At 42.2% G+C, this 25,514-nt stretch overlaps 1 protein-coding gene across 1 annotated transcript in view; it reads right to left on the bottom strand.

The window, feature by feature from the left end:
- Window positions 1-551: 551 nt before the first annotated feature.
- The window catches only part of col26a1 (collagen, type XXVI, alpha 1), a 35,599-nt gene continuing 10,636 nt past the window's right edge, over window positions 552-25,514 (bottom strand). The window contains exons 4-14 of the mRNA XM_015009563.2: window positions 13,197-13,258; window positions 13,011-13,122; window positions 11,469-11,573; window positions 11,258-11,386; window positions 4,572-4,655; window positions 3,763-3,815; window positions 3,620-3,682; window positions 3,221-3,256; window positions 3,094-3,138; window positions 2,930-3,014; window positions 552-2,168 (exon numbers count right to left, since the gene is read on the bottom strand). Coding sequence (XP_014865049.2) covers window positions 2,029-2,168; window positions 2,930-3,014; window positions 3,094-3,138; window positions 3,221-3,256; window positions 3,620-3,682; window positions 3,763-3,815; window positions 4,572-4,655; window positions 11,258-11,386; window positions 11,469-11,573; window positions 13,011-13,122; window positions 13,197-13,258 — 914 coding nt within the window. The 3' untranslated portion in view covers window positions 552-2,028. The remainder of the gene's footprint in view (window positions 2,169-2,929; window positions 3,015-3,093; window positions 3,139-3,220; window positions 3,257-3,619; window positions 3,683-3,762; window positions 3,816-4,571; window positions 4,656-11,257; window positions 11,387-11,468; window positions 11,574-13,010; window positions 13,123-13,196; window positions 13,259-25,514) is intronic.

Below are 25,514 nucleotides of genomic sequence, written 5' to 3'. Positions count from 1 at the left end.
AAGGATGAAGCTCCTCCTCCACTCAGCTCCTTCAGACTAGCCAGCTGCAATTAGCAGACACGTGGTGAAAGTGACCATCAGCTGCTTGTCGGCGCATTGCTGGTAAAGAAAGTTGTTACAGATTAATAGAGGAGCCATGTTGTGATTACTTCAGAAAGAGCAGGATCTTCTTAAAGAGACAGAGGCCCAATTTCAATGCATTAAATTACAAAGTCACATTTCTTTTAAGTTATATTTGATATATATACTATAGTATTTTCATAACAACTGAAGGTAGCATAGCAACTTGATTGTGCTATAAAATGGCTCTATGTGCCCGGAAAATCCATGATACTGCCCCCCTTTAATCGAATAATGAAAGAAATTAAAAACAAACAACAAAAAAAAGATGCATTAATGCTACCAGTCTTTGCCTCATCTCAAGGCCTGATAGTAATAAGACTAATAGCAACAAGAGGAATAGGAATAAGAAAATGCATCTTGCAGTGATTTCTAGAAAATTGTATTAGGTTATTTTAGAAAAAAATAAAAACATTCATGCTAAGCAAACATGAAGAATATAATTTATTATAAGTCTTACAGCAATTTCTGGAAGGCAGCCTTATTCACAAGTAGGAATACACGGATCAAAATCAATACACAATTATTCTTGACTCGTGTCAGATCCTAAGAATAATAATAAAACAATAATAAGCTAATGCCTTTACCCAAGGGCAAGGCCTTCTTCACTGTTTTATAAACTCACAGCAAATTGATTTTCTTTCCAGAACAGGTAAAGGAGTCATTTCTGAACCATCTGTTTACCTATTCCAGGAAAGCAGCTCGACTCGCATCTCTGTAATGTGAGGGTAGAATAACCCAAAACCGTTATTTCTGCCCTTCTGAGTTTCATTTGAACACTTTGAGGTCTATAAACAGCTGATAGTGGCCAATAAAAAGCGTGTCTGTTGTTAGAGGGGCTTTGATTTATTTTATTATGTAGTTCTCGTTTTATAGAGCTGTAAAAACTTAAGAGTTACAAATAACTAAAATACCAAACTCTGAATTGGACTCTGACGGAAACAATTTTCGCACTCATCTGTTTATAGTTTGCATGTTTTGGTCGGCTTTCAACGTTGTCGTCATCGGCAACAGATCCGCGGCTCCCACTCGACTCTGGCGAAATGTTTTGTATTTAGCAAACGGGCGAGAGGCGAATCGATCCTCTCCTCGACTCCCGGCAGAGGAAAGCACGTTTCCCCTCCCAGAAGGATTCTCTCCCTCCCTGTATGAACTCTGTAATGGAGGAAGCAAGGATCGCTCCAGACGCGGTGGGGGGTTTCACTCAGAAACCTCCATCTTGGTCACTCGGGAGACACATCACGCAATAAATCACGTCGGTTTAAACGGAGATCTCGGAGGCAGTTTATTAAACAAGTCGATGTAACCCTGTCAAGTTTGCAGCTCCATCAGCTTCCAGGTGCATCGGGGGCCGAGCGAGGGGGGGTTTGGCCCCAGATTCGGGATCTCTTTCCTCTGACTTCCAGATGTTTGCTCCGGTTTATGTCACGCTGATGTTCTTGGAAGCCTTTCCCCCTGACAGCATTAATACAAACTAAAACGCAAAAGAGACGATGGAAATCAAAGATTTTTAGATCGGTACAAACTTGTGTTTTTTTTCACTTTGTTGAAGAATGCAAAGGCCTGCAACCTAAGCCTCAGGAAAATAGATAAATGTACTTATCTAACTTTTATCTGATGAAGGAAGGATGCCAGAACCTCCATCGTAATTTATGACATACGACTGTGTAAGGCAGCAGCAGCGGCAGGGTGATAAAGGACAATAAATCATTTGGTGGAGAGGCAATGTTCAACATCTCTCTTCTACAAAGAACTTTTAATAGCAGGACTTATTCATGTCGAAGAAAAACAACTATAAATCTGGCAAATACAGATAAAAAGAACAGCTACGCATGTCCAGTTATAAAAAAAAAAAAGCCGATATTCCCCGTATAATTATTCACACAAATGCAAAATGATGCAATAACGTTAAAGAGGGACCCGTTTCTGCTGCCCGTTGACGCCCGCGGGCTGATGGAGGGCTTGACTGGCTTGGCGACGCTTCGTCTTCAGGCTGGAGAAACCCAGCGGGTCTAAAACGCTGCTGAATCCAGATCCTTCAGAGTTCTCTGCACAAAGCAACAAACAGCAGACAGAAAAACAAACAGTCAGCAAGGACGCGTCCCTCCTCTGCTTCAGAGGAACAGTTTGAGATTTTCGTAGCAGGTGGACGCGGTGCGAATGTTCGGGTTGAGTATTTGCTTCCAACTATTTTCCTACAGCCACCCGGTGTCTGCAGGGTCATAGCCGGTGTCCAAGGTTCTTGAACAGCAACCTGTATGTTGCATCAAAGTTCAATAAACGTGTTTGGTGTATCTCTAAAAGTAACCTCTCTTTTCTATGAGAATCACCATAGCTACAGGAAAGTAGCAGAGAAGTTCAAAGAAAGAACCCAAAAAGCTCAGTGAAAGTTCAAGCAAAGACACTGGTAAGTATTGAGAAAGTAACCATTAAAGTAATTAAAAGTTCAATGAAAGTACCTGATCTTCATGGTACGTTTTGGGAAAGTAAACAGTGAGTACCTCTGAGTATTTTTAAAAAAAAATTCCTGTTAAGCTCCAGAAGTATCTTGCTGAAGTCTGTAAAGTAATTTTTATCCATCACAAAGAACCAGGTAAGTTTCGGAAAGCAACCTTTCAGCTGCAGGAAGGTAACCTTTAGGTTCTGCAAAAGTAAAACCACTAAGATCCATTAAGACTTCTGAATCGACCCAGAAAGTTCCTAAGTAATCTCTTGTTCCTTGGGAAGTTGCATCCATTTTACAGGAAAATAACCTCTAAACATTACTGAAGTACCCTTGAGGTTGTGGTGAAGTTCGGCTTCTCCTCACCGTGAATCCCAATCATGTGCTCCAGGATCAGAACCCGCTCGGCCAGGATCTTCAGGGCCTCTCGGAGCTGCTGCACGGCTTCACCCTGAACGACACCATCCCCTTTAATAGGATTCGTTTTCAAAACAATAAAAGTAAAAAATCTGCCCTGCAATGCCTCTTACCTCGTTCAAGCTCACTCCTGGCTCTCCTTTTGGCCCCGGTGTTCCCTGAAAGGGGAAAGAAATGAAGGTCATCACCTTCAGGATGTTCGGATGTGTGAGGTTTAAGCATCACACTGACTAAACTTACAGGTAAGCCCTGCTCTCCTTTGGCACCTGGCGCCCCCTAGAGGAGGAATAACATTAGTTACCAATATTTCTAAACCCTAAAGAGGGGAGGTAATCCACCTCTTCACCAATCTCAGATCACACACGCATTGGAAAGAGATCAGCTTTAGAGGCGGAGGACCCACTGGAGACCTGACTCCAAATCAAACATGGCGGCCCTGATTAGTGCGGCCTGGACGCGGAGGAGAGAGGAGGATTAGTCACGGGTTGGAGAGAGTCTTTGAAGAAAAGCTTGTTCTCCTTTAATGTGTCCACCGATGCATGACGGGGTCATTTACAAAACTAAAGAGCGCTCACGTTATTAATAAGCACCAAATACGTTCAGACAGCCCGATAATCCAATAATGAGGGTCATTTTTACCCTTTCCCCTGGATCTCCTTTCGGGCCGGGACTGCCATGTCTGCCTGGAACACCCTCCCTACCCTGGATTCACACAAACACAGGCGTGGGCATTAGCGGTGCCGTCTGAGACGACCAATTATGACTAAGCGAGAAAGACTTACGTCCCGTCCTTGGAGACCAGGTGTCCCTGCGGGTCCTCGTTCTCCAGGGGAACCTGCAGTCCCACACACACACAAACACCATTAAACATTACTAAATGCTGATGCCGTTTGGGAAATATGTTATTTAATCTGAGAATGAAAAGACGGATTGATATAAACCTTTCATATCGGTCAATATTGACAATTATTCATTTTTTTGTTTTGGACACCTGAAATGCTGCCAAACTGGCGACGTGACCTTTCCTTTACTCAATAGGTTGTTGCTAGGTAACCAAAGACTGAGAGTTGCTAGGTGACCAAAGAATGAGCGAGTTAGTTAATACCGCCCACCTTGCTTAGCTGGAAATTGAGCAGCTACCGTCTTTTCCTCTGCCTACATCTCCCAGAATGCTGTGCGGTTCTGGATCGGATCTTTTCGATTTGTCTATCGTAATATATATTGCTACTGATTTTTTTTTTTTTTTTTAATCCAGGCAAAATTAATTCAGCTCAAACTGGAGTATTTGGCGCGAACTAAAATAAACGGAATAAACCTCTTGAGGCTGCAACATGTCCTGATTTAAGGATTCATACAGCCTGCAGAATATAATTCATAAACATTCACAGAAAAACAATAAACATATTCTGCTACGATACAGTGTCACGACTTCAACACCGCCTTATTTTTCTGGGTAAATCCTGCAGTCTTGACGCTACGTGTTCGTAATGACACACTCAGCCAGCTATATGATACACATGCATAATGTATCAAAGCCACAATGTGCAGCTTTTCCTCCAACATGCATACAGGAAGCGGCTAGTGTTCCTACCCGGGGGGCCGAGGGGACCAGCGGGACCGGGAGGGCCGACTTCGATCCGAGGCGCAGCGAGACCCGGACGGTTCGGGTCCTCCTCTGAGGGGAAACATGAGCGTCAGCCACAACATTTTAACCGTGCTGCTAGGTAGCAGCCCCAATGTTTTCATGACCGTGCGACGCGGAAGATTTAATTATGTCCCTCGTGAGTCAAATGGTTTGAACTGAAATGAAATGATCATAAATCTCCAGAGGAAATTACACAGATAAACAGCTTCTTAAATAAATGCTGCCATGAATCAGCGTCGGGTTCATTACTGAGAGGAGTCCGCCCACGACGCGGCAGAGAAAAAAATACCCATAATTCCTTTGTCTCTGGGTTACCGAAGCTCAAAGACCGAAAGGTTGTACAAACAAAACAAAAACAAACGCTAAAATGCTGTCGTCTAATTATAATTGTTCAATATTGGTAATTATTATATTTTTTTTTTACACTTTTCCATACTCTCCCTGCAGCTTTAATGAGTACAAATGTCAACGACAGAGCAGATTAGATTTATCCCAAACGATATAATGTAGAATATGAGAAGTTATAACTTATTCAGCAGGATTATTAATACAGTCTGGCCACCAAAGTGCATTATGCGATAAAGTAAACATGTGTCTGTTCTTAAAAGGCTAATGCATGTGGAAGAGTGATTCAAGATTCAGTTTTATTTATTCCCTGCGTTGAAATGCAGAGATAAAGTTAATTCATTTGAAACATTTTGACACAGCTGTGCCGCAATGTCTTCTTAATAGCAGTTCAGACACATTGCTGACTTGTTTTTAATCGCATCATGCAGAGAGAAGTGACCCATAAAGAGCAGACCCTGCATTAGTCTTAGTTTGGTTTGTATGATAAACTGGTAATTTATCCATTTTAATACAGAATCTGGCTAAAGAGTCCTTCCCCACTCATATGAATCTTTGCACATTTTGTCACTTTGCAACCATATTTCACCCCTACTATGTCTTTATTTGGATATTTATTGGATACACACACATGGCAGAAACTTGACACACACTTTTAAGCTTTTTTTTTTTTTTAATATATATAATGTTGCGAACTTGGATTCAAGACCAGCGAATGATGAGTGGAGAAGAAGTCTTTGAATTGCAGGTGCTTCTTTATTGCCTACTCAGCCAAACTAGCACGAGTTCATCCAACTCGTACTCTCAGGCAGAACAGAGCGGTGGTGAAAGTGGAACATGCGACTCGTTCTTTCATGGTGAATTCCTCCCACAATGCCAGAAAAGGTGTGGCTATCTGACTGCAAAGACCACAAAACGAATGACAGAAATTTCTGTACCGAACCAACACCCAGTTATAGAGTTCAAGTCAAACAGAACATAATAAAGGGTAAATTTAGAGCAGCAACCCACAAAGCAGCCTGGTAACTATCTATCAGCTCCCCGACACTTTGTTTTGCAGAGAACTGGCCCTCGAAGTCTGCGATTCACATGCTTCAGCTGCGGTTTCGGCTGTCGGTCTTTGGCAAATATCTTCATCAGTTTTGTAAATCTAGACTGAAATTTAATTTTATTGTTCTTTTTGGAAAACAAGCCCAGTCAGAGTGAACTAAGTCACTCTATGCACAAAAATATTCAAGTCTTATCACAGATTCTTAAGTGGATGTGGACCTGGACTTTGACTGGACCCGTCACACACATTAATGTTTCTAATTTAAACCATTCCCTTCTTGCTCCGGCTGTGTGTTGAGAGTCCAAGTCCAGTCTCGAGCCTTGTTCAGTCTCTGAGACTAGATTGTATTCCTCTCCATTGACTCTGAGCAGCTTGCTGTTAGAAACGTTTTCCCACGGTACGGCGCTGCCACCAACATGATGCACTGGTGTGTTCAGGGTCATGTCTAGTGTTTCTGCTGCACATGGTGTTTTGCATAAAGGTCAAAATGATGGTCCTAACTCATTCATCCTGTGTCTGCTTCATGATTTGCATCAACATGCAGGAAACAAACACGACTTCTTCTGGTTTTCTTTGTAACAACAGTGACTCTCTGGATTCATCATGAGGTTATTTTAGAAGTCATCATCTTTCTAAAGTAATGGTGGCCCTAAGTCTTTTTTTTTTTTTTTTTTGCCAAAAATGTTTTTTTTTCTTCCTAAAACATCTTTTGGAAAGTAAAAGGTGGTGATTTTCTTTCTTTCTTTTTTTTTTTAATTAAAATGACTTGGTTTATTGTAGGGATTATTGTAGGAAGGTGAACATTTAAAAAAAATGTTATTTAGGAACTTGGTAACTTCTGAAAGCGGCTGGCTGGACTGGATTATATTTAGAGGGATCAGAGTAAAAAGGGCCGACTGTAAATTCACACCACACTTTTCAAATGTTTACATGTAAAACATGTTAAAAACTATGTTTGATGTTCCTCCCACTTCCTGATTGTGTGCTATTTTGAGCTGGCCAATCACATTTAAGTCAGTGGTTTTATCATGACAGAATGTGGGAAAGCTCAAGAGGGAGATAATTACTTCCAGGGCCGCACGCAGAGACACACACACACAACCATCCACTCCAACTTTAGAGAGACCAGTAAACCTAATAGTCATGTTTACCCACTGGAGGAAGCTGGAATACCTGGGAAGAATCCACACAAACGGGGAAAACATGCAAACATCCCGGGCCGGGATCTTGTTGCTGCAAAGGAGCGGTGCTACCAACTGAACCAGCCTGACACTGACATGCATCACATGTAAGATACGTAAGAAATATGTAGATAACATTGAATGCCTGTCAACATAAAGGTAAAGGTAATTTTATTTATATAGTACATTTTCAGCAACAAGGCAGCTCAAAGTGCTTTAGTATGCATCAGCATTTCCTCCAGAAAGCCTGCTAAGCCTGGTCCATCAGCTGCGTTTCTGTGCTGATAAACGTTAAAAGTTACAAAAATTCAGAGGCGCATGAGCGAGCATCATAATTTGAGAGAGGGACGGCGCAACTGGTTTCCGTCTCTACTGTGTATTTAAAAAAACCTATTTAAAATAAACAAAATGCCTAGCCTGGTGGTTTTGGTGGGGTGGTGGGGGGCAAGTACAGCCTGGTGGCCCACCAGGCTTATAATACACTGTGGGAAATCCTGTACAAATACATAAAACACATATTCTTAGCTTGCATTTTAAGTTTTCCTCTGAAATGAATGTTCCTGTAGATTTAAGTTTGGCCGTAGACGTCCGAAGCTCGGATGGAGCTGGATGAAGTTCCAGTGACGTCGGGGGAACAGCTGAGCGATCCGAACGACGTCTCGTTTCACGGTGCAGGAAATGTGATCAAACTTTTGACAAAACCCGCCGGACGTAGAAGTCCCGTCTTGGTTACAGCAAGTCGGGTCTTTCGAAGCCCGTTTGTGGGAATAAATTCAGTCTGAAACCACCTCACACTTCCTCACCACTTGAGCATATGCTCAGTGTCAGTCTCTCTCCCCCATGTTGAGACAGCCCTGTTACATTATGGCTGCAGTCCACGGGAAAAAAAAAAAAAAGGGTCTAGAAGGAGCAGATTTCCCTCTGGAACTAATTTTCTAATGCTACAGTCTCCTCCAGTCTGGCCGCCTCCCAGAGAAACTCCACATGAGTGGCAGAACATCTCCTCCCATGTTCAAAGCCAGGCCTGCTCTTGGCTCCGAGCCGTGGTCAGTCCTCCAACCCCTCCACCCCCGACTCCCACCCACCCCAAACGCAGATTGTTGTGCTGACAGCTAACAAATTAGACCTGATTTACAGCCAGTTGCCCCCCACCCCTTCCACTCCTCTGCCTTCACTTACACGGTCCCACAGACCCAAATGTTCATAGCTGCAGACCCGCAGACACGGTCCCGGACTCAGAGAGGCAGGCACAGCCAAAAAAAAAAAAGCCTAATCAGAGCCAGCAGGCCTCGAGGTAATGATTATTACACAGACTCCTGCTGCCTCCCTGTGGCAACACTCTAGTACTGGACGTTTAGAAAAATGATGCGTTCAGGGGCTCTTTTGGTTTTCTTTTTAGATCAAAAGGAATAATTACTTTGACGTGACAGACGGAGACAAAGCCGAGACGCCACGTTATAGCGGAGAAAACAAGCAGCAAGCCCGGTTTCTATGAGACACAATGCGGCGACATGTTCGGTCTTCATCTTTTCAAAGCAGCCACAGCTAATCTTGTGATTTATGCTTCGGCTTCACTGTTGGTGGCTGCTCTCATTAAAGCCCCAGTGTGTGGAGGCAACAACAACAGCAACGACACACAGAAACAATAAAACTACAGCATCTTGCAAAACGATGGAGGCTCCTTTAACATTCTCACATTCTGTCACGCTACAAACTTCAATCTATTCTTTTGTTTTTATGTGTGCGACCGCAGTTTTCTTAAAAGTCTGATTCGGTGATGCCTTGTATTAAATCCCCCCTACTCCAATAACACACAATAAAATTGCCTTTAGAAAGACAGACAGACTTTATTGCAGATTTTAGACTTAAACAGAGGTAAACAGAGTTCAACCCAGTGTAATCTAATCTCAGTCTCACTGAGATTAAAGGCCTCGGAGGTTTGTCGGAGAGCGTCGGCGAACAAACGGCTTGCTGAAGACAGAGGAGGCAGACAGCAGACAGGTCAGGGTGAAAGTTGTGGAGAAGGTTGAAGCGTGTTTGGCTAGTAAAAACAAAGTCTGGAACTTTGAACATGTCACGGAAATCACACAGAAAACCTGACCGCCCTAAACTGAACATAAATAAATCAAATTGAGAATCTGAGGCAAGACTTCGACATAGATGCTCACCGATGCTCCTCATCCTCTCTGACTGAGTTTCAGGTATTTTTGGGAATCTAGCGCAGACGTTTCAAGTTGGTGGAGACAATCTGTATCCAAACATCATGCAGCTGTTTGTGCAGCAAAAATGTTTTACAAAGTATTTCTCACAGTTTTAGTTGTAAAAAATCTTTGAAAACCATGTGTGGTTATCCACTACTTTGTGTTCATTAGATTACCGTGGTAATCCTAATAAATGAGACCGTTGGAAAAGACCACCAAGGGCTTGAATGCTTTTATTCTCTCTTCAGTAAAAAGAAACTTGATAAACGTTTGTGTTTCCTGCACCACCTCCAGCACGAGTCCATTCGGACCAGAACTCACGTCCTGTGTGACGAAGCGATTTCTGCTAATGCATGAGGAGAAATGAGGCACATGGCTGACCGTGAACCGTGAAAAGGTTCTGCTTGTAATTTTGGCATCGGTTGTTTGTGACCACCCAACCAGCTGACGGTTTTTCGCAGCAGCTCTGGGGTCGGCGTTGAGCCATCAGACCCGGCTCAGGCCCGGCTCAGGCCCGGCACTCCTCGCTCCCGTCCGTGCTAATCTGAGCACAACGCAGACGGCGCCGACAGCAGGCGCTAACTCCAGGAGAACGCAGTGAGGACGGCTCTCGGCAGAGGCGTCCTGGGACTCCTGTACCTGCTTAGCGGTGTGAAAGCGATCCGCCCTGAAGGACCACCCACCGAACATATCGAGCTTTTACTTGGAGATCTCTCGTCTCTCAAGAGATCACACTCTGCAATCTGGTCATTTAAAACTGTAGTTAAGTTTAACCTTCAGTTGTTTTAAAAATGCTCTACATACCAAATATGACTTAAAAGAAATCTGATTTATTTTTTCAAATTGGGCCTCCGTCCCTTTAAGAAGCTCCTGTTCTTTTCAACAGGTCATCACAACGACCTTTTGTCCGTAAAGCCCTTAACGACATTCTTACCAGCGTTTCACTGAGAGGCGGTTCCTACGGTGAGCTCAGCAGACGTGATAACTGCTGCTGCTGCCGCTAGTCTGGAGGAGATGAGTAGGGGAGAGCAGAGGGAGGAGCCACGTGGAAAAGGCAGCACAAAGTTAGACCATGTGATGCTGCACCGCTGAATGGTTGCCATGGGAGATTAAAGGATTTCTGAAAAACTCCTGGTATGTTTTGATCAGGAAATAACATTATAACACGATATGAAGCTCAATAAAGGTCGACTACATAATACTGTCCCTTTAACTGAGAGGCTTTAATAAAGATGAGAAGTTTTCAGGTTACAGTTGGTTTTATTCTCTCTGTTGGCGAGTTTGGGATCATACTTCTGGGTTTCCTCTGTGCTGGGTCATTTATTCTGGTCATTTCCACTCAGGTTCTGTCAGGTGAACGTGTCGCCCTACATTAGGGGGTTATGTAGGCTTCTCAGACCTAAAACAGCTAAAACATTTTTTAAATAATTCTGTTCATTTATTTTGTGTTTATTTCTTTTTAAATGTATGTTTTATAAGATGCATTCCCTTGTAAAGTTTGAACATAATTCTTGGCCGTGTGTTTGGGTTAAAGTGTTCAGTGTCGCCGACACCGAGTTGTGAGTTTTTCTGATCTCATATCTGCCACATGTTTCAACTCAGCAGGGGCTTTGCTTTACAAACGGTGCTCCCACAGCGCTGTGACAGCCCACAGCGCTGTGACAGCCCACTCTGTACGTTTTTATGAACGGCAGCAGGCTGCTGTGATCTTATCGCCCAGGATGGTTTTTAAACGTCAGGTCCAAACGGTCGGATTGAATTAATTCTGTCTGCCTGTATCTGAATCAACCAGGGCATATTTGAGCAAGGCTCTCGATCTCTTTGGGTTACATTTTAAAAACGTGGTCATCTTACCTACATGGAAAACGTCTCCCCGAATGGGTAGAGGAAAAGAACCTGACCCGGATGGACCTGGAGGTCCAGGAAGACCTGGAGGCCCGGGGCGGCCACTCTCTCCTGGATAACCTCTGTCCCCCTTTTGCCCTGAGCATAAAGAAACAGTCCAGTGAAACAAAACGGAAGAAAAGCTCCCCAAACACTGAGCAGGTACGAGGATTTATTTTACCGGGAGCTCCTCGATCCCCGGTTCTTCCAGGAGGACCTGGAATCCCCGGTAGTCCAGCCGGCCCCGGAGGTCCAGCCGGTCCTGGGGGCCCTCTGGCTCCTGGCACTGAGGAATGAGGACATATTTAAAAAATAAATACACTTGGAATGAAATAAATTCAGAAACCTCACAGACGGTCTTTCTGCTGGATGTCTTTAAATAGTGAGAACAAATGTGTTTATGCTACGAAGCTGAAATTGAGAAAATAATTTCAGTTCATCACTGAAATGTTTTATTTCACTGTTGCAATCTGATCATAATAAGAAATCTGAAATTAATTTTTATTTTACCACTAAAGCCCTTAAACAAAGCCTTGAACAAAAATATTTTACTGCAGTAGGAAAAAAATGCAAACTGAAAAACATTTTCTATGCCTTGCATAAGCATATTTTTAGTAAAAATCACTGGCGACACAATTAATTACTTGTGGCCTAAATATTTAACTTAAATTACATGGAAGCGGATCTTATTTTTCATCAGATCAGATTCTTAGGGAAATTCAAACTAATTAATTTGTTTCCCTGGGGTGTAAATATGACGTGACACAGCAGTTCACCACACACGATGAAGAGGAAGTAAAATGAATCTAAGAGGCTCACATTGAAATAACTGCAGCTTAGAGGGATTACCATCACAAACGTAAATGTGTTTAATTTGCTAAACTCTGCTGAGACTTCACGCCATCTTTCAATAAATTATGTCAACAACAACATATTTAAATTCACTCCTTTAATGTTGTAGATATTGCCAGTTATAAATATTTTTTTCCCCCGTTTATTGATTAAGTTGTTTTTTTGTTGTTTTTTTAAAAAGTAAGGAAATAATTACAACTTAGAGTCATTTCCTGAAGTGCAAAGTGGAAACTCTGACCTGACTGTCTCATCCAATAAAGATTATTTTAAAAAACAACAAAAACAAAGTCCTACAGACCTGCAGGCTTTTCTTCACTGAAAAAACACAAAATCTTACCAAATATTTTTGATCCAGTTTCTGGTGTAAATATTTAAGTACACTTCAAATGAGACAAAACTTAACCTGGAAGGAACTTTTAAGCAACATATAAGAGCTTGTTTTAAGTAAAATATCCCTTAATATAGATGAAAAAGTACCAATTCTACTAGCAGATAATTTCACTTGTAACACGGGGAAAATATCTTTTTATCAATATTGATAATTATTTACTTAAAAGAAGCTCCTATATCTTGCTGGAAAGGTTCAGGTATACTACAAAGATATTTACATTAGAAACTGGACCAAAAATACTTGGTAACATTTCATGCTTTTGCAATGTTTTAATAAAAAAAAATTAATATTTTAGACGTTTTTAGTAGATCAATCCATGAGGAGTGTAAGCTCCGAAGACATTTCATTGCTTGAAAAAAATGTGGAAAAGGTTTGATTGGAAACGGTGACGTTCAATAAATAAATGCTGAAGCTAAACATTTCCAGGTAGTTCTTAAACGTCTGCACTTATATGCTTGTCTCTCTGAGATGTGCTGACACCTGGTGGCAGGTACGGCGGCGGAGTGGCTCGACGCGTGTCCACCTCATTTCCTGTTGAGCCGTCTGGTAATCTGACCTCAGGAAATGATCGACCCTTCTCCAACAGTTTGATCTGGAGTGAAAACAGAAGTCGGCCTGATTGCAATTTTTTTTATTTATTTTCTTTTAAACAATTTTGATCCTTACCTTTGATTCGACGGCGTTTATTCTGCTGCTCATGTCGTTGAAGCTGGTGCAGTTCATGCATTCTGCAAGAAGACGAGAAAAAAAGATACACAGACGATTTTAAATCTCCTCCAGCTGTGTCTTGTCTCTTTCATCCCTGGCAGCATCAACTGCATGTCATTATGTCACGGTGCAAACAAAGCCAAGTTACACAAGAACAATAGCCGTGCGGCCAAACCTCAGGAACCTTCAAGTCATGTCATTATCGTATCCGCTCTCATGGACAGATGTTCTAGAGAGCCACGAGTTTGTTTGCTTTCTGTCTGTCCCTCCTGCAGTGACAGCCGTTATGGCGGGCCACTCAACACGACTTTATCCTTTTGGAAAAACTGCAGCAGAACTGACAGCTGGTAATGTAGATGTGAGAATAAAAATGTTTCATCTCGCATCATGGAAAAAGTCTCCTTTTAGTTTTAGAAAAAAAATATTCCACATCCAAGATGACACATGAGAACTTTTTCTTTTTTTTTTTTTTTGGACAACCATCCAACAATAATCTAGCAGCACGTCTTGTTATAAAAAGTTCATTTTAAGGTGTAATGGGTATATTATTTTCATTTTGTTCGTTTTGTGCCAGGCTGGGTTTTTTTTTTCTCTCTAGGTTACTTATTCAGTTTCCTTCTCTATCGCTCTCTGGATAAACGTTGGGAAATGTTAGCTTTGAAATGCAACACCTAACTTATCAACAGACCGTCTGGGAATCTAGGTAATAAAAGGTGCAGTTTTCAGACATTTACTGGCAACAGACGTCAGTGCAGCCAAATTGTAATAGATATGTGGCATGAAGCACCAAACAGCATTTTTGGTTGGTTTAAAAAAAAAAATGCTAAAAATGTGTGTAAAGTGAGATTGTATTTGTACAAAACCAGCTGATAAATTGAAAATAGTTTGAAATGTTTTGTGAGTTTTTTTGTGTGCAAAATTTGTATGAAGACTCGGAGGTATAAATAAAACGGGCAGAGAAAATTGTTAGATTTGTATATTTAGCAGGATTTATTTAGGCGATTCTACGTCAAGCTCAGAGAGGCTTGTTCAGTTTCTATAAAAGGTTTCATCCTGCAAAACATTTTTTATTTATCGTGTCATGGACGCCTGCCACAAACATTTCCTTTTTGTTTTCTTCTGAGTGTTTTCTGGCTCTGGTCACTTCGGTCACTGAATCCAGGTCAACCGCCGCTCAACCGCACACGCATTTCTGGCCCTGCAGCAGTTTTGAGCCGCTGGCTGTAATCTAAAACACAAAATAGCCCAATTTCCTTGAAATGAGCCAAACATTTCTTTAAAAATCTCCCCCCACTGTCCACGGCTCGTAAGACGTGTGGAATGTCAGCTGTCAGATCCACAGATGGGACCCACCCACACTGTGGTCACTGCAGGAGCAAGCAAGAGGCAGAACAACTGGCGCTCATAAATAACTGAAGCAACAACAGAAACGACCCAAACAGCTCGGCCTCGGACCGCTGCAGGCGGGTCGGGTCAGCCGGCCGGCCGCCGAGCGTCCTGCGCCGCTAAAACGAGACCCGGTCAGCGTTTGGGTCTGCGACCACATGGACACCTGCAAAAATATCATTTTACCCTGGAAACAGTTTCGTATTTCGATATGATGCAACTACAAACTTAAATGTGTTTCGTTGGGATTTGATGTTTCAAATCAGCATTTCTAGTCAGCCCTGCTGACTTTGATCCCCATAAATAAAATGGAAATATTTGCCTTAAGATCATGTTTAAAAATACAAATAGAGAAGAAGAGAGAAGTTTAAGGGTTGGGTTATGCAACAATGCTACCATAACTGTGGTAGAAAACCAACACTGTACATTTTGAAGCATCGTACCACGATGCGGGGAGGTGGGATGATTTTTTCATCAGCAGGCACTAGGAAGATGGATGGAGGTAACCTTTCAGTAAGTCAATTCACTCAGTGAAACACATTTTAGATAATAATTACACACATGCTGATGTTTTAAAGGTCCTTATTTCTGTTAAAGGGGCGGTATTATGCATTTTCCAGGAACATGCTGTCATTTTATAGCACAGTGAAGTACCTATATCAGCTTCAGTTAGAGAATAGTTACAATGTTATCAGAATAAAGTTGTAGGATAGAGTCATGATGCTACAAGAATAAAATTGAAATATGTGAAGAATAAAGTCATACTATCATGACTCTTGATTTTTCTGACTTTGTTTTCTTCTCTTGTTCTCTTAAATAAATTTGACGTCATAATCTGACGCCTTAAAATTGGGCCTCTGTTTCTTTAAGAAGCTCTTTCCAAGCATCACAGCAGTGCTCATGAGGAGCGTTGGACTGAGAAGTAATTCATATGCAAGCGTTTAGGCAGCCCTGAATGGTTGCCATGGGAGATGAAAGGACTTCTCAAACATGCATGAAAGGATCAAAGTAACACTCCAGTTATGTGTTCGATCAGGGAATAACATTAAAACATGGTTAAAAACTCAAAAAAGTAAATTTTATCTAACACCGACCCTAAATTAAGATCATTTTTAGCTTTTAGGGCGAGATGTACTGGAAACAGTACTGGTTCCACTGGCAGATCATTTTACTCATAAGACATTTTTCCCATGTTATAAGAGAAATAATCTGCCTATAGAACAAGAAAATTTTTAACAATATTAAGAAGTTATTTACTAAAAACAAACTCTTATATCTGGCTGAAAAGCTACTCATAAGTCAGTTTTGTCTTATTTCAAGTGTACCAAGATGTTTGCAACTAGATAAAAAAAAACAACAACTTGGTAATATTTTGTGTTTTTGCAGTCGGACCTGCATCTGTACCTGCAGTGAAAAGTTGGTTCCAACAACCTACTGACTCCAGGAGGCCGAGCACAAACTCCCGCCACACGTTTGGATCTCCATCGTAAACAACCCCATTAAGTTTCACTTTACTACCAAACGCGACTTTGTGTTTGAGCGTCGCATAAAACACATCCGAGTTTTGTGGTTGTGTTTGGCAAAATATGGAAAACTCGAAGCGGCACGGGCCATTCGTCAAGGCTGCGTATATTTAGCCTGCAGAGGATGTGGCGTCTCGATGCTTTGCGTCAGCTTGTTTAATCTTCATCCCGGAGCGAAGCCACAATCAAACAGTTTGGTCTAAAACACTTACCCCCCCCACCCAGATCTCTCAAACCAAACACCGAGCAACATCCGATGATAAAATGTGGCCCCCGCAGGATCTGAGCTGAGGTTTCTGCTGCGCCTATCGCAGGACGCTAAACATGCACACATAATTTGAGGACTTGATAAGATGATATACACGCATCTCCTCTACCGCAATTCATCACGAGCCCAGAGGAAGCCTCCGCCCTCCGACGGGCTCGCCGTAATGCGGCATCAATCTGTGACTCACTGTGAAACCTCGTCTGTGATGATGTGCTGACATTTCGTCTGGAGCCAAACTACAAGCGGTGCTGGCTACAAATCCTGTGATAAATGGTTGGATGTAGACTTTTAGTTCACGTTCCATATTTCTGCTTTCCAGATTGTGCATGCTAAAGACTTTGGTTGTTAGCTTTTGTTCTAAAAAAAAATCATGAGGCTGACATCTGTGGCTTTGAGTTGCAAACCGCTGCTGGACGTGTGTTTAAGACACAAATGTGTGCAGATCGTGCACACATTTGTGCACGATATGAGGAACAGCTATAATACTTCCACTGGTTTAGGGAGAAGGAAGGAGGGCAGCGAGGAAATCTGAAAAGGTCGACCTGGTGAGATCACATCAAATCTCATTTTTACGATGAGTACTGGTTTATTTTTTTTTCTCACTGTGGCTGTAATTCTCTGTCGTACATTTTCGATGGTGCGAATAAAGAGAAAATCCTTTTTTGTTGAACCAGCCTCCATGAAGCCCTGAAGTCCATAAAATACTTGTTGCATGAAGCACACGCTTCAGGCAGCATCGATAATTTCTTACATTCGATATTTACATCCGCTGCACAAAAAGACTCGTTTTCCCCTCTTCGACATTAAATCACACTAATCTTGTGTTTGGCATAAAGTCTCTGAATGTTGCAGGATTTGCTGAGCCGCACAAACAAGGTCTCTCGCAATTCCCTCGGGGCTGCCAAGATTGGACACTTTTAGGGAGTTATCTTAAAATTTCCCAGAGGTTCTTGGGTTTGTTGGAACTAAAAGTCCAGTGGTGGAGCCCAAGCACATTTCAACGCCGTATGTGAAGACGCACGCTGTCTGCCAGCTCGGTAACCAAAGGACGACATCTGCTGAAGAAACGTGCCTGTTTGGACTTTCCACTGGTGTACCAAACATACAACGCTGAAAAGGAGAAGAACGGTTTCCCTGCCCAACAACAACAACAAAAAAACAAATAAAAAAAAACACAAATATCTGGACATGCTTGATGGCTTCCACTGCTACTGGCAGGATAAGATCCCACTGCAGATGTTTTCTGAGTAAAGCAGTGGAAGAGAAGGATCTGTAGCAGCAGGCGTCCGTCTTGATTGGCCTGGATGAGATCCATCTGCAGGAAATGCAAACACTTCATCGTTTCCCCCTATTTCAAGATTTCGATCAGCAGTGGAGATTAAATAAGTTCGGTTTATTAAACGCCAAATATCGGCTGTGGAGTGTGAGACGCAGAGCGAATGGGGAGGATCAAGACAGGAAGGACGCCGATGTCCAGCAGAGAAATACGGAAGCTGACAGAGGCCATCACACCTAAGCATGTTTTCAGACATTATCCTGTGGATTTCCAAGTTGGGATTGTAATTTAAGGGTCTTGCTTGTTTTGCGAGTTGAAACTAGTTGAAGCTGTCATCAGGTATTGGTGCATACATGGATGCTTGTCCTGATGATTGGAGACAGACAGACACAGAACTATGCATTTCCAAGAACAAGAACAAATCAAAAGCACATCATTTATCTTTATTTGCTTTTATATATATATATATATATATATATATTCACGTTCTCTTTTAATTTAAATGAGAACTAAATGATGGTAACTTTTTGTTAAACTCTAAAAAACCCTTTAATGTTGCAGTATGTGACTTTTATAATTTTTTTTTTACATATTTGTTGACACTGTCAACAGATATTGAGCTTCTCCGCCTCCTTCTACTGTGAACTAGAAACAAACAATCAGAGGCAGGAGGGAAGTCTTAGCGCTGTCAATCAAAATCTTGTGTGGCGCTGCTCAACCTCCTATACCCTTCTACGCCTTGCTCTCTGCAGCCTGTCATGAAGGCTAAGTCTAGCTAGCATGGCCACCGGTGACGTTAGAAAAACAGCCTTCCTGTAACGGTAAGCTGTTTCTCTCTGCCTTTAGCACACTGAGCAGCATACACATGAGATTGATTGAGAGCGCTAAGATCCTCCCCCCGACTCTGATTGATTGTTTTTGGTCGGGAGCAGTATGTTTCCTCAGATGGCGATAGTAGCTCTGGGAGGAGATCAATCTTTTCACAGATTATCTGCCTCATAACAAACTGTCACGAAATTGCAACAGTTTCAACAAATATATAAGAAACAAAGAATAATATACTGCATCTTCATCCAATTCAGGACTTGCCGGATCTCTGACTCGATGTGAATTTTCCTGAAGCATGGAAGAAAGCAGCAGCTGTTCAACGACCCAGCTTCACCCGTCTGCATCTTCTGTCAAACCATCCATGTCTGTTCAAGCCATAAAGACACACGGTGGGAAAACACCAGAAGTACTTCCCCCAGTGGCGCGAAGTGGAGCAGAACTGCAGCGTACGGTCTGCAGAGATGTTGGGCAGGAGTTTCAAAAGTTGGCATTCAATCACGTATGGTTTAGAAAACCAAACTTCCTCTGTGCTTCAGCTGTTTAGAACAACAGCGCAGCTATAGAGTCTACTTGGATCCATAATTACACCACTGGAGCATCAGACGGGATTATTATTCTTGGATGTGCAGAGCCCATGGGAACGAATCACAATTATGTTGTTTTTAGAGGGAAACCAAACAAACAGAAGAAAACAGAAAAGCCTTTTCTGCTCCGATGGGATTCAGGAATGTGGGTGTCTTTGCAGTTTTTCCTAATATTCACATGTTACGTCTTGTCTGATCTCCAGAACTGTAGAGTCCTTGAAATGATGCAGACACTTTTTTTTTTTTTTTAAATCAAGTACTTTATTATTTCAACTTTGCTGGTTGAAATAATAAAGCACAGTGAGATGACATAAAATGCCATTAATAACAACAAAAAGTCAAACGAGTGTATAATACATCAGATTAAGTGGATCACGCCCACTAAAATGATGGCAGGGAAGCTAACAATTAGCTTAACCGGAGAGTGTGGGAATGAATTCGGAGGGAGACGAGGAGCAGGCTGAGTGCCTGGATGAAAATCTCTCGTTGCAAAACACTTGTGAGATAAGCTTTATTTAATCATAGATCAGACGCAGGACACGTCCTGCGTCTGAGAACCGCAGATTTAGGAGCCATCTCCACCATTAGCGTGTGATTTACAGGACGAGACAGCGCGGGGCTTTCTGGAGCAGGACGCAGTCTGCCGAGACAGATATGTTTGCTACTTCGGTCCTGGAAGGCGATCAAAAGTGTTCCCGCTCTCCCTCTTTGCTTGTTTTGCACTTCAGCGCAGCCACAGACGAATCCTCAGACATCCCCAACCACCGAGCGAACCACGCTTCACATCGAAACCCACCCAGACATTCCCCTCTGTCGTTTACAAGATGATGTAGTCAAACATCTTCCCGTAGCATCCCGACAGCTGCTGTCACATCACCAGGATAAAAACACAAATGAGCTCCAAGTTGGTGTGTGTTTGTGTGTGTGTGTGCGTGTGCACAAGCCTTGCAGAGCTGGCCGAGGCCCAGAAAGCCCGCTGTGTGTCTGGCCTGGCTGACAAGTGGTCAGCTATTGCTGGCATGCAGAACAGCTGGCACGCGCGCGCGCGCGCACACACACACACACACACACACACACACACACACACACACACACACACACACACAGCCACAAACTCTCACTCGGTAAATCACAACACCTACTTTGACTGTGGCGGGTGGCCGAACGAGGAGAGGAAGGGAGGGAGGAACGGGGGTTTTATTTTTAAAAACCGAGATGTCTGGTCGTGCACAGGGAGGATATTTAGTGTCTTTCACCATCATGGAAGCTGCCAGGCCACAGATCTTTCCATAATCTGAGCGTTTGAAAAGCCAGAACAACAAACGACAAAACAAAATGGTAAAACACAGATTCTTAAAACGCCAGTGACCACTTTCCTCTGTTTTCTCTGTTTGTGTCGTTATAGTTGTCTGTGGTCGTTGCTGTCACTGAGTTTACATCCTTCTCTGTGGAAGACGTGATGGAAAAAAAAAAAATCAACCTTCACTCCATGACAGCAGCACGTTCATAAACGCATCAAACTCAAACTTACATTTACCTGACTAACGTTTTGGAAACAAATTTACTTTCAGAAGTATTTTTACAACTCTTTTCACTCTTACCTGAGTAGAATTCCTGGATGCTCTACAGATGCGAGTAACCTCACTGAATGAAGAACAAGCTTGTCTTCGCCACAAAGTTCACAAGACACAGACACCCACTGCACCTCTGCCACCGTTAGGGTCGACGTTATTTAACAGAACCAGTAGAAAGCTCTTGTTGAAGCTATAAACTTTGTTCACTCGTTTTTGTTCTTCTTCCCACACAAAGCAGTCCTTATTTTATCTTTATCTCTTTCCTTTAGGAATCCATCGATGGTGTTACTACAACCACCAACTGTGTGTCCATCTTTCTGTTTCTTGCCATAAAAAAAATATTCAAGTGTATCTGCGTCCAATTGTGCTGCTTTTGTGAAAAGGTGTAGATGACAGGGTTATTGCTGCCGTCATTTATGGACGTTCCCTTTGTTTTTCTTCACGCTCCGGAGTCGGTGCTTCTGTATTTAGCGGTGTCTCATTCCCAGCTGGAACCCTCAATGCAATTAAATATGTAGATTCTGCTGTTTTTTGTTGTCGTCGTAATTTTGTTACCTGCACAGAGGCACTAAAAATAACTAATTATGTTTCCCCTTCGTCTTTCTTAAAAGTACTTCAGGTTCAGCGCTTCTGTGTTTAACTGTGTCTCTTTCCTAGACAAAGTTATCAATAAAACTTTTGCTACCATGACTATATTCTCCTTGTACGTCTTTAAATGTAAAGTACTCTTTAGCTGGTGTATTACCATTTAGTTGGGTCTCTTTCCAGGACATAATCATTGACATAATAGCTATTTCAGCCAGTAAATATGCCTCAGTTTGTCTTCTTCTTATGGAAAATACTCCTGACTCAGCGATACTGTATTTTACTGTGTCAAAGCAAAAGAAACTAATGGAGTCACTGCTACTATTTAGCATTTGTGTCATTTTCTTTTCACTTTCTGCCAGTGGAGATTGAATGCTTGGCTGCGCTGTAATAAAACCGAAATTATTTGAAAAAGGGATCAGAACGTAGCTATCTGACTGAATGAAAACATCATAACAGAGACGAGTCCTTCTCACTCGTTTCTAAACCGTTTTTGTGCTCTTCTCCTACTCTTGGTCCACTTATTCCATCATCCTGTATCGCTCCCAGTCAATACGACTCGCCGCTGATCTGGAGCTGAATTTTTATCAGCGCATCAATCACAGTTTGGAGATTGACTGTGTTGGTGCAGCCAGTGTCATACCATGAGGTGCTACTGCGTGAACCAGCTGAGAGAAGCTGGGAAAGAGAATATTTTCTATAGTTCCTCTGAGATGTTTGGTAAAAGAAAAGAGAAGAAATATAGATAAAAATGAGACTTAGTGGATGAAAAGAGAACGAATGCTGGGACAAGAATGCTGTGCAAAACTGCTGGTTTGTGTCTAAGCAAACAGGATATTAATCCACTAAGTCCATCTCTACTTTTCCTCATCCCCACCTCCTTCATCTCTGCTTCCATCATTCTCCCTTATCCTCCTTTTCGCTCACCGATTTCATCCGTTTGTTTTTCTGACACGAGGAAGCGTTGTCCTGACACCAAGTCCCCTCTCCGAGGCCTCCGCTGGGAACCGTCAAAATTCTCCAGTCCTCTCCTACAAATCGTTGAAAGTGACATTACCTTCGCCTGGTTTTTGTTTAGCAGATTTTTTTTTTTGAATAAGCCAAAGCATCAGCATGGATGTTATTTACCAGCAATCAGCTAATTCACACAAAAACAATTATGTTTTTGGACTTGGGGTGTCAAAGCTAACGTATGTGAATAATCTAAAACTAATATTACATAATGCAGTTTAATCACATTACTTACTTTAATTTAACAGCGTCTCTCTTGTGGGGTTACCCAGTTCACAGCAGCGTGTCATATGGTTTTGTACTGCAATCAACTTTGCAGAGTTGCTAAAACGACTGAAAAGATGAGTGAGGAGAGTCGATCTTTTGTGCTCAATGGCAAATTTCACTTTAAAGGGGCAGTATTATGTGTTTTTCAGGCACATAGTGCTATTTTATAGCACAATACGTAACTATGTTAACTTCAGTTGTTATAAAAAAAAAACATATATAGCAAATATGACAAAAAAAGAAATTTGACTTTGTAATTTAACAGCTTGAATTGTTCCTCTGTCTCTTTAAAAACTCCTGCTCTTTCTGAAACTCCACCTTCAGGAAGTCATCACAGCATGGTTCCTCTAACAACCCTTTAACAACGTTTTTAACTGGGAAGTAGCGCATAAGCAGATGTGCAGTTCCACCAGGTGTTTGCTAATTGCTGCTGGCTAGTCTGCAGGAGCTGAGCGGGGAAATCGCGAGGCAGAAACTCAGAAGCTTGGGAGCTGAATACCTGAATGAAGTTGGCCCCCCACTTTCTTCATATAAGACAAAATTGGTGTCAAACATTTGTGCAGCAAAGATTTTCATTTGTGCCGTTATCGTTTTAAAGATATTAAGAAATGTTTCCAGAGGTTAAGAAAGGCCAACCAGCCTCTCCACCTTCTTCAATTCAGACAAAATTGGTATGAATCGACTCGACTACGTTTGTGCAGCAAAAAAAAAAGTGTTTGTGCTGCTTTGGCTTTGAAGATATTAATGAAAGTTTAAAGGTAATTTTGGTTTAGTAAAAGTTGAGGGGCTGGTTGATGTTTTGACCTCCTCTAAGGTAAGCTGCAGCTCAGAGGAGGAGCTGCGTCTCAAAGGCGGGGCTAAGTCCACCCAGGTGTTCTGCACAGCTGAATGGTTGCCACGGAGATTAAAGGGTTTCTCAAGGCAACACTCCAGGTATGTCTTTGACGAGGGAATAACATTATAACATGATGTAAAGCTAAAAACAGTTGATCTTACCTAATACTGGCCCTTTAAAAAGACACCGTGATGGATGTTTGTATTTAACGATGAATTATCCTTCCACCAAAAATAACAACCAGTTTATAGTTAACATTTCTGAATTAACGTTGGAAACAAAACCACTTCTTTTAAACCTTTCCTGAATATTGAAACCTGGAAAAACCAACATGTTTGGATTGAGACAGAGAAACATTTCCTTAAAAGTTAACCGTTATTAATCACAGCGCTCCCGCAGGGATCAGTGGATTGACGGCACCATTTTGGACACACAATAATTACTTGACAAACAGATGTGTGCATCTGCAGACAGACAGACTGTCAGCTGGAAGGAAATCTATCAGCAGGAGGAAGGAAGACTTACTGACAAATGAAGAAAGAAGTGAAAAGTCCCAGAACAAGCACGGACAGAGCGCCATCCATCAGGCAGATCAGACCGGGAGAGGGAGCGCCTGGCGGGTCAGAGGTCATCCTCTGACCCGTACTGGAGTACAAGCAGGGATGTAACAGAGACGTCAGTCACATCCTCGGGCTGCAGGTTGAGGCCCGGAGCAGCACATGTGGGATTTGGTTCTGTTTTATCGCTTTGCTCCGAGGAGAGCGAGATCTAAAGGATGCAGGAAGTCGGATAAGTGGAAAGCAGCACAGAGCGCGGAAGATAAAGGAGGATGGCAGTGGGGAGGAAAACCAAGGCCAAAAGAGCGAAATGAGAACAACTCCACACCCCCATCCAAAAAAAAAAAGAACTCAAAGGTACTTTTGAATAGAACATAATAATAAAGCTGGCGTCGGAGATAATCCATCCAGCAGATTTCCTCCTGAATGAGATGCTTCCCAGCTGCTGACCCGCCAAATTAAAGCAGCTGGAACGTCGAGCGTTTCAGCCACATTTTAGCTGGAAACCAGCTCGCTCGCGCACGCAGCATTAAACTTCCTAATGCTTTCCCTGAGCATATTCATAAAACCAAAGATCGGTCCTCTCTCTCATCGGGGAGGTCCTGGCTCCGACTCCTTTAACATCATGCCCCCCCAGGGAGCGCGCGCAAATACCCAACGAGTTAATACGATCGCATGTGCAGATAGGTGCAGCAACGACGGGGGCCGGGAGGCGGAGGAGGGCGAGCAAATTACAAACACATTTTCCCCCTCGACGTGTTCCATGCCGTCATGTGTTAGCACAAGCTGCGCACCGAGAGCGACGCGTGAAGAACGAGAGATGCCCAGCGGCACAAACCGGGCCATCGGGAGCGGCGACGGGCCGCGGCGTTCAGAAAACACCCAGTTTCCATCAGCAAAGCCGCAAGAAATCAGCCTGAGACCTGCTTTTACTCTGTGTCTGACGAGAAGCACCGTGATTTTATTATTATTTTTATTTTATTTTTCTCAACGCAAGAGGGCTTGTAAAGCACCATGAAAAGCATTTAGTGTCTGAGTCATCCACCAGCTGGACTCACCACATCATTACAGCGTCTATCAGACTCCTACAGTTGTGGTGCTAAATGTCAGACATTTTAAGATTATCTATGATTTTTTAAAAAGCAATTACTCTCTAAAACAGTGTTTGAGGTTTGTAAATGTCAGCAAATATCTGCAAATGCTCGCAGAAACATTCATTTAATAAATTACCTGTTTAGGCAACACAGATGGTAAAATCAGCTAATAAAAACAGATTATTTAAGCTATTTAAAGGTTCTGAGAGAAACAGTTTTTTTTTTGCTTTACTTTTTTGTAACTGAGCACAAAATAAAAGTATTTCAGTACTTAATGTTATCCTACTATTGTTATCAACTCAATAGTAGGAAAAACAAACAATAGATTTAATTTGATGATTTATCACTAATCAGAACTATGTTTAGTACCAATAACTCTCAGTGTTGTTTTACCAGATATTTTACTTAACATGCTACATTTTATTATACATGCATTGATTTATGCACAGCTCTTTTAAGGTTCTGCCACAGTATTTAAGTAAGATAGA

This window comes from Poecilia mexicana, unplaced genomic scaffold (genome assembly GCF_051168715.1).
Source record: "Poecilia mexicana isolate PSO_F unplaced genomic scaffold, ASM5116871v1 scaffold_13, whole genome shotgun sequence".
NCBI classification, from domain to species: domain Eukaryota; kingdom Metazoa; phylum Chordata; class Actinopteri; order Cyprinodontiformes; family Poeciliidae; genus Poecilia; species Poecilia mexicana.
The sequence above is the reverse complement of the archived record's forward strand: the minus strand, read 5'-3'. Positions and strand labels throughout refer to the sequence as shown.